The 13,057-nt window shown below is 44.7% G+C and overlaps 1 protein-coding gene across 1 annotated transcript in view; it reads left to right on the top strand.

Annotated features, from left to right (window-relative positions):
* LOC117667875 (complement C4-like) overlaps positions 1-13,057 on the top strand; it is a 104,193-nt gene that overhangs the window by 38,157 nt on the left and 52,979 nt on the right. Inside the window, exons 12-19 of the mRNA XM_060693346.2 lie at positions 127-306; positions 3,963-4,145; positions 4,831-4,986; positions 6,115-6,241; positions 7,145-7,216; positions 9,083-9,274; positions 10,430-10,538; positions 11,496-11,566. Of these exons, the coding sequence (XP_060549329.2) occupies positions 127-306; positions 3,963-4,145; positions 4,831-4,986; positions 6,115-6,241; positions 7,145-7,216; positions 9,083-9,274; positions 10,430-10,538; positions 11,496-11,566 (1,090 nt within the window). The remainder of the gene's footprint in view (positions 1-126; positions 307-3,962; positions 4,146-4,830; positions 4,987-6,114; positions 6,242-7,144; positions 7,217-9,082; positions 9,275-10,429; positions 10,539-11,495; positions 11,567-13,057) is intronic.

Genomic DNA, 13,057 nt, shown 5'->3' with positions numbered 1-13,057 from the left:
GCAGGCAGCAATCCGCAGAAGTAGCCTGCAATATTGCATTCTAACTGCTGCGCCACCATGGCTCTTGATATCCTCTCTGTCCAGAAAGTCTATAAAAAAGCCTGACTATCTTTATTTTTCCCACAGCTAACAGCAGGAACAGAGAGTCCAGCAGAAGCGACCTTGACCACCAAGGCCACCAAGTCCGCCAGAGGCAACTATTTGATCATTGAAAGTCTCAGAAGTTATGGCTTGAATATTGGAGAGACCCTCACAATTCAATTGAAATCCGTTGGCTCAGATGCCTTCACCGACTTCTATTACATGGTGAGACCCTTCAGGAGGTTTGGTGGGAGATGTTCATGAGAACCTGGTAGTTCTCTCTTTATATACAAGTGGCTTGTCCTGTCAATGTTGGTAGGTGTCCGCTTAAAGAACTGGGCAGAAAATTAACAGTGTGCATCCATGAACTCCAACTAGCACTCTGAAGACGTAATGAAAACTCCTTAATTGCGCAACACATGGACACACATAACCATAGTTTCAATTGGGAAACTCTGAGAACCCTAGACCAAAAATGCTAGAAAATTCTTGGAAGCCTGTTACTCAGCAGATCAGCGATCAATAGATACATAGAGATAAATGTTGTGGTCCATCAGCGGCCAGCAGAGCTGGCAGCAGATTCAGACAGTGAGGAGATTGGGGAGGAATGTGGGCCAGTCCTGGAGTCTGGGGAAGGCTCGGACAGTGGCTCTGAGTCGGAGGCAGAGAGGGGGGCCAAGGCCATCTGGTAGTTCTTTGCTGCCTCCGGAGTCTGACATCAGCGAGGCAGAAGAACAGCGTGAGCCTGTTCCCAGTGTGTGCATGCGCAGAGGTGTCATGAGACAGGAACAATTAAGGGAACAGGATCAACTTGGGAGTAAGGCTTGGAGATGATTGGCCCTTCCCATAAGACATAAAAGAGAAGCGAGTGGGACGTGAGCTTTTGCAGGAAGCAATTACTTCATCTGGCCGATTCAAGATTTGAAATTTCTGCTTGTGACTCTGTGCCAAGTTTGGCCTTGCCCTGCGTCTGGAAATTAGCTCTTTGGCAGCATTCCACGTGAGATAGGTGGGTGTTGATAACCTTCCCCTGAAAGACTGTTTATCAAGCCTTGCAGACTGTAAATGAAAGTAATTTACAGCCGTATGAATTAAAGAGGTTTGCTGGGGCTAAGTTTGTGCTGTTTAATTTCTAAGGAAGCCTAGGTCATAAACAAGATCTAAATACCATTCAAAAAAAACAGTCGAAAAGCTAAAAGGGAAATAAAGAGACCACAACAGCTCCTTCCTAGCAATCAACACCTAGATAAACAGAGATGAACACTTAGATCAGGGGTGTCAAACTCAATGTCCGCGAGCCAGATATGGCCCACAAGGGTGCTTGGATCTGGCCCACAGGGCTGCCATGGAAACAGTCAAGGACCAGCCCATGGTGCCTCTGCCAGCAAAAATGGATCTCGGGAGGTCCATGCGGGGCCCTCCCAAGCTCCATTTTTGCTGGCAGAGTGCTTGGGTCACCATAGGCGCCCCCACACGAGTGATGTCAAGCTGACCATGCCCCCTCAGGCCATGCCCTCCACCCCTCCAAGGTAAAACACAACCCTGATGCACCCCTCAATGAAATGAAGTTTGACACCCCTGACTAGATTAACATCAGACCAGCAATCACGAAGTAAACAATACTCCAATCAAGAAAAAAAATAATAACATAGAAAAATAATCAAACATAAACAACAGTCTAATCAAGAAACTATCAAGACCACTCCCACCAATATAGGAGTGGGTTCTACTTACCTTTACTACCGGTTTGCAATGGGAGCATGCGGGCAGGTGGACAGAGCCTCACGCCGCTTTTACTACCGATTCGCAAGAACCGGACCAACTTGGGAGCAACCCACCACTGCACCAATACTGACAGACCAAATTACTAGTATATAAAAAGAGAGTAAATCCCACTTCCTTCTAGCACTGATGGTGTAACCTAGTTGGGTAATGAATACATGTTTTCTCCTTGCCTTTTCCCAGCATGCAAACTGGTTATAGCAATAGCACTTAGACTTATATACCAATTCACAGTGCTTTACAGCCCTCTAAGTGGTTTACAGAGTCAGCCTATAATCTGGGTCCTCATTTTACCCACCTTGGAAGGATGGAAGGCTGAGTCAACCTTCAATCAAATTTCAGAATGTGGGAAGAGTTAGCCCGCAATACTGCATTTTAACCACTGGTTCCACCACAGCTCCTATAAAGTTGCTTATTATTTTGTATAATTTTCTAAATATGTTGTAGCTATAGTTATTATCACCTACGTTGCAACACAGATGGCCTCCCTCCCTCCTATCTTTTATTCCCATATCAACAACCTTGTAGGATAGGTTGGACGAAAAGACGACCAGCTCATAGCTTCCCTGGTTGAGAGCAGCTTTACAACCTAGATTTCCCCACCACATTCATCACAATTAACCACATCGACTCTTGAGATGAGAGGGAGGAATTGGCCCTATGGCTTCCAGATGTTGCCATAGGTGACCAGGAACAACAAACTGGGTCTCCCCATGCTTAGTCAAACACCTTCACCCTTAGACCACAATGGATCTTGGGCTGAGAGGGAAAGATTGACTCAGAGCAGAGGTGATAGTTAGCAGGTTCTGACCAGTTCTGGAGAATCGGTAATGGAAATTTTGAGTAGTTCCGAGAACCGGTAAATACCACCTCTGACTGGCCCCGCCTCCATCTATTCTCTGCCTCCTGAGTCCCAGCTGATCGGGAGGAAATGGGGATTTTACAGTATCCTTTCCCTGCCACGCCCACCAAGCCATGCCATGCCCACCAAGCCACGCCCATAGAACCGGTAGTAAAAATTTTTGAATCCCACCACTGACTCAGAGTCAAGATTATCTCCTCACTCACCTCACTGGGTTCACATTAAACATTGTGCCATGGTGACTTCTTACGAAGTAAACTACAGACAGTCCTCAATTTACAACCATTTGTCTCGTAACTGCTTGAAGTTACACTGTCACTGAAAAAAAATGATTGTTCTTACGATCATGGCAGCATCCTCATAGTCAGGTGATCGAAATTTGGGCACTTGGCAACTGGCCTCTATTTATGATGGGTTGCGGCAGGGGTGAAATGCTCCTGGTTCAGACCGGATCACCGATCCGGTAGCGATGGAGGTGGGTGGTTTGGAGAACCGGTAGCAAAAATCCCTGCCTCCCCCCCCCATGCCCAGCTGAGCCACACAATCATCAGAGGCTTTTTTTTTACTTTTAAAAGCATTTTTTCTACAATCTCTTCGGCCGAAAAAATGCTTTTAAAAGTAAAAAAAAAGCCTCTGATGATCACGTGGCTCAGCTGGGATCCTCAAAGGCTTTTAAAAGAACCCCCCCTTTTTTTTCTTTTAAATGCCTCTGACGATCGCAGCTGAGTTGCCTGATCGGCAGGGACTTTTTTCAGCTGGGATCGTCAGAGCCTTTTGAAAGCATTTTTTTACAACCTCTTCGCGGAAGAGGTTGTAGAAAAAATGGTTTTAAAAGTAAAAAAAAAAAATTGGCCACGCCCACCCAATCACATTACCACCATCACCACCAAGCCACGCCCACAGAACTGTGGTAACAAATTTTAGATTTCACCACTGGGTTGCGGTATATTTGGGTCCTGTACCTTTGGCGACAAGCAAAATCGACATGGAAGTCAGATTCACTGAACAACCGCCTTACTAATTTAAAAACGGCAGTGATTCACTTTTAACAACTGCGGCAGGAAAAGTTGTCCAATGGGGCAAAACTCAAGAAATGTCTCACTCATCGATGGAAATTTGGGGCTCGGTTGTGGCCGTAAATTGAGGACTGGGTTATGGGATTATTATTATTATTTTTATAAAATTTCTGGAAGATGTGCCTCTGTGTTTAAGCACTGTTTTGACCGTTTCCCTGCAGGTTTTGAGCAAAGGAGACATAATCTCTGTAAAAAGCGTTCCACGTGGCACTCTTAGAGAAGTTCCTATTCCCATTACACCTAATCTGATGCCAACGTTTCGTGTTGTGGCCTTTTACCGCCTTGGGGATGAAATTGTCTCTAACTCCATATGGTTGGAAGTGGTCCCCCGCTGCGAGGGGAAGGTATGTTGCATTTAGGAGGGGCTTGCGTTTCCAAATCCATTCCAGAGTTTCGTGCCAGTGATTTGTTTCTAAGACAGTCAGTTGTTTCACTCATTGCCACATACCCGCATTCCATTCTGTGCTCGGCTTGGTTTTTAGTGGAGTGCAGGGGTATTAAACTCACCTACGGGCTGGATCTGGCCCACAGGATGCTTAGATCTGGCCCCCGGGAGCCAGCCTGGAAAGAGCAAAGGACTAGCCTGTGGTGCCTCTGCCAATGAAAATGGAGCACAGGGTGGGGGGGCCGCGCACAGCCCCCCACGCTCCGTTTTCACTGGCAGAGGGCCTGCAGGAAGCTGTTGCGGCCGAAAATGGAGTGTGGCAACTCCCCGAGCTCAATTTTTATTGGCCAAGGGCTATCAAAACAAACTGAAAACAAAACATCTTGCATTTGAGCATGCAAGAAGGGACAGGAAAGGAGAAAGGGAAAGAGGAAAGACAAAGAAAAGAAAAAAGGGGAAGAGGGGAAGAGAGCAAGGAAGGAAAAATAAGGAAAGACTAACCATTGACTTTCCAAATATTTCGGAGGATGCTTCTGGAATTCCCAGGTAATTTATGAAGTTGTCACCTCTCCCACCTAGAGATCAAGGAAGAAGTTGGGGTTGGCTGTCCTACTTCTCCCTCACTCTGTCTTTCCAATCTTCAGCTGGAGATTCGCTCCTCGTCAAACATAGACCGTCTGCAGCCACAGTCACGCCTGTCACTCACCCTAAAAACAGATGCCAAATCCTTCGTCTCTCTCTCTGCCACGGATGCTGCCGTTTACGCCCTCAACGGGAAGAATCGACTCACACAAGACAAGGTATGGTGCCTTCTGGTTCAGCCACTCTTCTTAGTCATTTGGGTACACAACTCCTTGTTTTGACTCCATGTGTAAGATAGCTGTGATGGATAGGAATTTGATGGGCACATTTTGGCACTTGAGGGGTTTTATTTATTTATTTATTCATTAATTCATTCTTTATTTTAATTTATTTTAATTCATTCTTTATAATTTTAATTTATTTTAATTCATTCTTTATAATTTTAATTTTATTCATTCATTTATATTTATTGACTGCCCATCTTACCCCAGGTAACTCTGGGCGGTATTACATTATTAAAAAGATAAAAATTTTAAAAATCCTATACACAAGAGAAACTAATTCATAAACCACATAAAATGCAGGTAATCCTCAATTTACAACAGTTCGTTGTAAATTGGTAACTCTTCAAAGTTACCAGGGCTCATTCAGATGCTTGGCAAGTGGCTCATATTTATGATGGTTGCAGGGTCCCCAGATCATGTGATCACTCTTTCCGACCTTCTGACAAACCAAGTCAATGGGGAAGCCAGATTCATTCAACAACTGTGTCACTAATTTAAGAGTCGTAGTGATTCACTTAATAACTGTGGCAAGAAAGGTCGTAAAATAGGGCAAAACTGACCTAGTAACTGTTTCTCTTAGCAGCAGAAATTTTGGGCTCAATTATTGATAGTAAGTCGAGAATTACCTGTCCATAAGTCTAATCAAAAGATAGGGAGGGAATAAGATGAAGAGGGGGTGAGATGGGATCTGTTATTAGTCTGTCAATTGCCCCCAATGTGAAGACCATTCCCCCCCCGCACTGGAGCCTCAAGACAGCTGGCAGTGCCAGGTTGTAAAGCTCTTGTGGAAGATCAGAAGGATTGGAGCAACAGATGGAAGTTTATTAAGGAGAGATCCAACCTAGAACTAAGGAAAAATTTCCTGACGGGAAACTTTTGCTAGTTATGTTTGCACCTCTTCTAGTTCTAGCTAACCTGGCTGGGGAATCCACACATCTTAAAGTTGCCAAGGCTGAGGAATACTGGTCCAGTAAAACATCACACATCGATAGAAGCAGTCTCTCTTTTTCTCTGGCCTTATCATCTTTCCACACGTGTATTTATTTTCCCTCTTGAAATCAGGTTTCTGAGGCCATGAAAAGTTATGATCTCGGTTGCACTGCTGGCAGCGGGGAAGATTCCCTGGGTATCTTTGCCGATGCTGGTCTCTCAATTCGTGCTGGTGAACAGCAAAGCCCTCTCCGGAAGGGTGAGTAACCAGTCCTGAAGGAAAATAAAGGGGCAATTATCAAAAGTTTCTATCCTCATAGTTGTAAAGAAAATGAATAATAGAAATTGCAAAGCTGTGAGGAAAAGAAATGAAATAATACTCTTGGTTGGCTCAGAAGGACGTACAGTTAAAACTGTCAAAATCCTGCCAGGGGTGGGCTTCTGGGGGTTCGCAAGGGTTCAGGAGAACCTCTAGCTAAGATTCTGTGCAATTCGGACGACCCCCAAATCCCACTCCTGGCTGGCCCTTCCCCGCCCCCAGGATTCCTCACGTGGCCCGTTTTGGATGCAGGTAAATGCAGGGCGGGTGGGTATGCTCAGGGAGGGTGAAAAACGGGCCTACCGGAAGTTTGAGAAGGCCAGAAATGGGTCTGGCTCATCCCAGGCTCTGGAGGCCCTCTGGAAGTCGGAAACGGGCCTGTTTAGGGCCTCCAGAGGGTCTCCGGAGCCTGGGGAGGCCTTTTTTGCCCTCCTGGAGGCTTGAGGAAAGCCTCTAGAGCCTGGGGAGGGCAAAAACGCCCCCCCCCGATGGTGGTGCAGGAGGCCACACCCACCATGGCCACTCCCACCCAGCAAACAGGCAGAGAACCCCTTGCTAAAATTTTTGAAGTCCACCCCTGAGAATCCCTTTTCTTTGGGCCTTCTTGTCTGAAATTTCAACCAAATCTCACAGATTTTGATAACTTTCTAATAGCCTGGGCATTCATTGGCGCCGATTCACTTGCTTTACTCTCTGACAAATATTTATTTTCTTCTTCTGTTTCTGAGAAACCGTAGCTCTCCTTTTCCATCAGGAATCATCCCTTTTAATATCCCCTGCTAGTGGGATTTTATTTATTTATGTATTGAGTTTCCATTCATCTTCTTCTTTTCATTTCCACAGCACATGGATGTGAAGAAAACGCTTCCCGGAAAAAGCGTTCCCTGTCATTTCAACTTGAGATAGAGAAGAAAGGTAAATGCTGGGAGATGAAACGATGAGGTTCTCCATTGTGATTCTAGGAACACAGTTGCTCCAATTTAAGCAAAGAACTTTACTGGGGAGAGCCAGAATTAATAATAGACCTGGGGGAACCCAGAGCAGGATGCAGCCCGTTCAATGGTTTGTATGAATGTGTATTGTCTCCGGGGTGGGGGAGTTATTATTTTACTAATTTATTGTTTTATTATTTTTATTTTTATTCTTTTTATTTCTTTTATATAGTTTTTATATCAGTGTAAGCCACCTTGAGTTGCCATGTGCGAGTAGGTGGCAATATAAAATTTCAAAACAAAACAAAACAAAACAAAACATAAAATAAAATAAAATAAAATAAAATAAAATAAAATAAAATAAAATAAAATAAAATAAAATAAAATAAAATAAAATAAAATAAAATAATGCAAATGCAAATGCAAATGCAAATGCAAATGCAAATGCAAATGCAAATACTATGAATACAAACTAGCATTTAGGCTTATATACTGCCCCATAGTGCTTTACAGCACTCTCTGGGTAGTTTACTGGCAGCATAGAAGCTTCCGGCCTTTTGATTTACTGAGGGAAAATCCAGATCTTTCAGATTCGGGTTTTTTATTTATTAGATTTTTTATTTTATTTATTAGATTTTTATACCGCCCCCTCTCCCGAAGGACTCGGGGCGGTGAACAGCCAAAATTAAAAAAACATACAATATAAACAATTAAAATACGTTTAAAACAGAATTAAATCCAAAATGGCTCCCCAATTTAAAACGCCTTACCCATACCCCTATAACCCATAACCCATCAGGGTTTTCCCTGATGTGCCAGTTTACCAGGGGTGGGTTCTAACCGGCTTTACTACCAGTTCTCTTCGGTTGCGCGCTTTGCGTGTGATCGCCATGAGCATGCTCGCTTTGCTCACCGGCGCGCCAAACTTGCGCTTTGCGTAAGCGCGTTGCAAATCTGCCCAGCTGAGGTGCAGCAATCCGCTCTGCCACACCTCTCAGCTGGGCGAAAAAAGAAGAAATATAAGGTCAGCATAATGCCGGGGCAGGTGGGAGGGCCCAGCTCCCGAAGACAGAGAACCGGTTCGGTGACATCATATCGTCACCGCTACCAGCTCTCAGGAACCGGTGCGAACCGGGAGCAACCCATCACTGCAGTTTACCTATTCTAGTAAAGAGAACTTTGTAAAATGCTTGCTTTCGCGTCTTTACTCGAAGTTGGGGTTTTCTGGAACGCTGACATTTAAATATAGTACAGGGGTCCCCCAGCCCCCGAGCCACAGTCCACTAACGTGCTGTGGCCTGTTTGAAATAGGGCTGCTGAAAAAATGGGCAAACGTCTGGGCATGAGCCGTGGGCAAGCGGGTGTGAGAAGTGGAAGGCGCTTGCGTGTGAATGAGAAGCTCCACTCGTGCAAATGGTGTAGACTAAATGGTGGGGAAATTGTAAAAGAAATGTAAGGTTATTTTGTTTGTTTTCTTGTTCACCTGAATTGCTTCTGGAGAGGCAAGAGAAACTGAGAAGTCCAATTGGGAGTCAAGGAACTCAGAATATCAGATTTTTTTCCCCATGACTGAACAAAGAACCGGATTTCTTAACCGGCTTCAATTCTAGCTGTGTTACGCACCAGTGTCAAGCTGCTGAATTCTGGGAGTTAAAGTCCTCCTATCTTAAAGTTGCAAAAGTTGAAAAAAATGTAGGCCTGGTATATCAGAATGTGGAAACTGCTGGGCTAGACTAATCAGAATTCTAAGAAGGGAATGTGAAATATTGAGTTTCCTTTATCTCTTTTGTTTCTGCATTTTATATCCACCGATATTTAATCTTCTTCTCCCTCTCTCTCTCTTCTGCAGTTGCCAAATACAGTACATCTAATCAGGTTAAATGCTGCAAAGGCGGCATTGTGCTGCTTCGCAATGCCCGGTCATGTGATGAACGTGCCAAGAGGATTCAGAACATAGAGTGCCGTGAAGTCTTCCTTGATTGTTGCCGCTATGCTGCCAAATTACGTCGCCAGTCCTGGGGGTCCCATACTCTTGGAAGGGGTGAGTATTCAGCAGGTTCTGACCAGTTCTGGAGAACCAGTAGGGGAAATTTTGAATAGTTTGGAGAACCAATAAATACCATCTCTGACTGGCCCCGCCCCCATCTATTCTCTGCCTCCCGAGTCCCAGTTGATTGGGAGGAAATGGAGATTTTACAGTATCCTTCCCCTGGAGTGGGGTGGGAATGGAGATTTTACAGTATCCTTCCCCTGCCACGCCCACCATGCCACGCCTGCCAAGCCATGCCCGCCAAGCCATGCCACGCCCACAGAACCGGTAGTAAAAATTTTGGAATCCCACCACTGGTGAATATGGTAACCCTGAGCCAGCTGAATAGGAAAAGAGAAAGGTTACATGAAGAAAGGCAATCCAGATGTTTGAACATCAATTCCCGTCGGCTCTCAAAACAAGTTTTATAACAAAGAGTTCCGGCTTCAGCGTTCTGCCTCACAACAGCCGTAATATCTTTCTGTCAAACTCCAAAAAGCAGGAAATAAACGTTGTCATTCTTAAAAGCAGACTTATTAATTGTTCCTCACCCATAGACAGAATCTTGCCAAACTAAAATAGGCTAATAACACCCCTATAAAGCATATAGAGGCAGTCCTCGAATTACAACCTCGACTTAGGTTATGTGTAAGTAATTCTTTTGGTCCATAAGGAGTTTCAGAAACCGTAGTGTATAGCGGTAGTTCTCTACTTACGACCCCAATTTCGGTTGATGAACATCAAAGTTTTAAGCGAGTTTTACCCCATTTTGCCCTATTTTTCCTTGACGCCGTTGTTGAGTGAATCACTGCAGCTGTTAAATTAGTAACACAGTTGTTAAGTGAATCTGGCTTCCCCATTAACTTTGCTTGCCAGAAGGTCACAAAAGGGGATCACCGTGAAATTCCAGAGACATCGCAGCGACTGTTAAAACACCTGAAGTGAAAAGGACTGAATACCATTCCTTCTAAGGCAGCAGGGGTCTCCAACCTCAGCAACTTTAAGACTTGTGGACTTCAACTCCCAGAATTCCATGGCTGGCTAAGGAATTCTGGGAGTTGAAGTCCGCAAGTCTTAAACTTGCCGAGGTTGTAGAACCCTGCTGTAAGGTTTTTCGGAAATGAGCAAACTGTCATCTTTAACTAGTGACTTTCTCTTTCTACATAGTTGATGATGAAGATGAAGAAGATTATTTCGATGATGATATTATCACACTGCGAAGATTTTTCCCTGAGAGCTGGCTCTGGAAAACCTTCGTTGTGGATCAAACCCACACGTGAGTAGAACAGAAAGTCATTTACAAGTCATGTTTCATTTCTTGTGAACGCTTCATCCATGTCAGACATTGGGCTCCTGGGAACCTGGAACCAGGCGCTGAGCCGAAATATTTGCCTGTATAATTACGTACAGGTCATCCTTGACTTACAACAATTCATTTAGTGACCATTCAAAGTTACAACGGCATTGAAAAAAGGGGCTTAGAACTGTTTTTCACACTTATGACCGTAGCAGCATCCCCAGGATCACATGATCAAAATTTAGACGCTTAGCAACTTCCTCATATTTATGATGGTTGCAGTGTCCCAGGGTCACGTGGTCAACTTTTTCCATATTCTGACAAACAGAGTCAATGGGCAAGCCACATTCACTTAACAATGGTGTTACTAACTTAACAACTGCTGCGATTCGTTTAACAACTGTGGCAAGAAAGGTCCTAAAATGGGGCAAAACTCACCTAACACCTCACTTGTGTTGCTTAGCAAGAGAAATTTTGGGCTTGATTGTGGTCGTAAGTCGTGGATGGTGCAGAGGGTTGGAGAGGGTGAAAAACAGGCCTACTGGCCCTTTTCCGACCTCCAGAGGGCCTCCGGAGCCTGGGGAGGCTGTTTTCACCCTTCCGGAAGCTCGAGAAAAGCCTCTGGAGCCCGGGGAGGGCAAAAATGCGCCCCCTTCCCCCCCGCTGTAGTTCAGGAGGCCAACTAGACCACACCCACCATGGCCATGCCCACCCATTAACCGGGCAGAGAACCCCTTGCTCAAATTTTTGAAGTCCATCCCTGGTTGTGGACTACCTATAAACAGGTCTTGGAGGACTGGGATGAGGATTTAATGCAAGGGGGAAGAGTCTTATGATGACCAGTGGCTGCATTAAAGATTTTGAAGAGTTGTATGACCTTGGTGGAAATGCCCATGATACAGAAAATGAAGAAAGCTTCTTCTTGGTGTTTTCCAGAGAAGAATTTCATCTTCCCGATTCCATCACCACGTGGGAGATCCAAGCGGTTAGCATGTCTTCTGCGAAAGGTAAACATCGATGATTTCTGCTTTTTTCGGGAACCAGACACTCACAGACTTTGCCTCTCAAAGATATAGCCCAGGCATCTCCAAACTTGGCAACTTCAAGAGTTGTGGACTTCAACTGCCAGAATTCCTCAGCCAGCCAGGAATTCTGGGAGTTGAAGTCCACTAGTTGTAAAGCCGCCATGTTCAGAGATTCCTTATCTAGCTTCTAAATTCTGAAAAACTCTTTAGTCCAATGCATCAGAAGGGCATTAGGTTACTCCCCACCGGGAGGAGGTTTCAAAAGTATTTCTAGCAGGACCATCCGATTCTGTAACAACTATGTTCCCTATGCCATCCATCTGGTGAACTCGCAGGATTCATTTTTCTCTCCATGTTTGTAGACGTATACATCCGAACTAGTCTGTGTTGTTTCTCTGTGCCATATATGTGGGTATTTATTTATTTATTTTAGAAAATTTATATTGCCGCCCACTTGCACATGGCGACTCAAAGTGGCTTACACAGATATAAAAACCATATAAAAGAAATAAAAAGAATAAAATGAAAAATAATAAAGTAATAAATTAGTAAAATTAGTAAAAGGCTCAAGGTTGACTCAGCCTTCCATCGTTTCGAAGTAGGTAAAATGAAGACCCGAAGGACCCGGATTGTGGGGGAAATAAGCTGACTTTGTATAAAAAGAACACTGCTGGGGTGGGGGTGGGGCAAAAGCCCTACTAAGCAGGTATATACAAAAGTATGAAGGCTATTGCTTAACGCATTGCAAGCTGCCCTGAATCTCCGGAGAAGGGCGGCATATAAATCGAACGAATAAACAAACAAACAAACAAACAAACAAACCCCCACTCCCTCACCCCAGAATGTCGCTATATTCATCTATCTATCCGAAGCTCTGACAGTCAGCACACCCACCCCACCACCAGAGGTGGTATTCAGCAGGTTCTGACCAGTTCTACGGAACCGTTAGCGGAAATTTTGAGTAGTTCGGAGAACCAGTAAACACCACCTCTGACTGGCCCCGCCTCCATCTATTCTCTGCCTCCCAAGTCCCAGCTGATCAGAAGGAAATGGGGATTTTGCAGTAACCTTCCCCTGCCACGTCCACCAAGCCATGCAATGCCCACCAAGCCACGTCCACAGAACCAGTAGTAAATTTTTTTGAATCCTACCACTGCCACCCACCCCCGCTGTCATGCACACTTCTGGCGCTTGGCAACACGGCCATATTTACGGCTGTTGGCAGCATCCTACGGTCACATGACTGCATTTTACAATGATTTACAACAAAACTGTTATTTCTGATTTTCAGCACAACCACGCCGTAGCAAACAGAGGTTTGCTTAACAACCGTGCAATTTGTTTTACGACTGTTGCGTTTGCGCGACAGCTGCCACCCAAAAAAAAAATTCAGTCGTGTATACAGGTCAGTCATGTGTATGACTATTATAACTTACAACCGCAATGGGCAGGCTCCATTACGGTCGTAGCTCA

Source organism: Pantherophis guttatus, chromosome 2 (assembly GCF_059756535.1).
Source record: "Pantherophis guttatus breed Tessera chromosome 2, ASM5975653v1, whole genome shotgun sequence".
Lineage (NCBI taxonomy): Eukaryota > Metazoa > Chordata > Lepidosauria > Squamata > Colubridae > Pantherophis > Pantherophis guttatus.
Note: the sequence above shows the minus strand (reverse complement) of the source record. Positions and strands in the feature narration are given on the sequence as shown.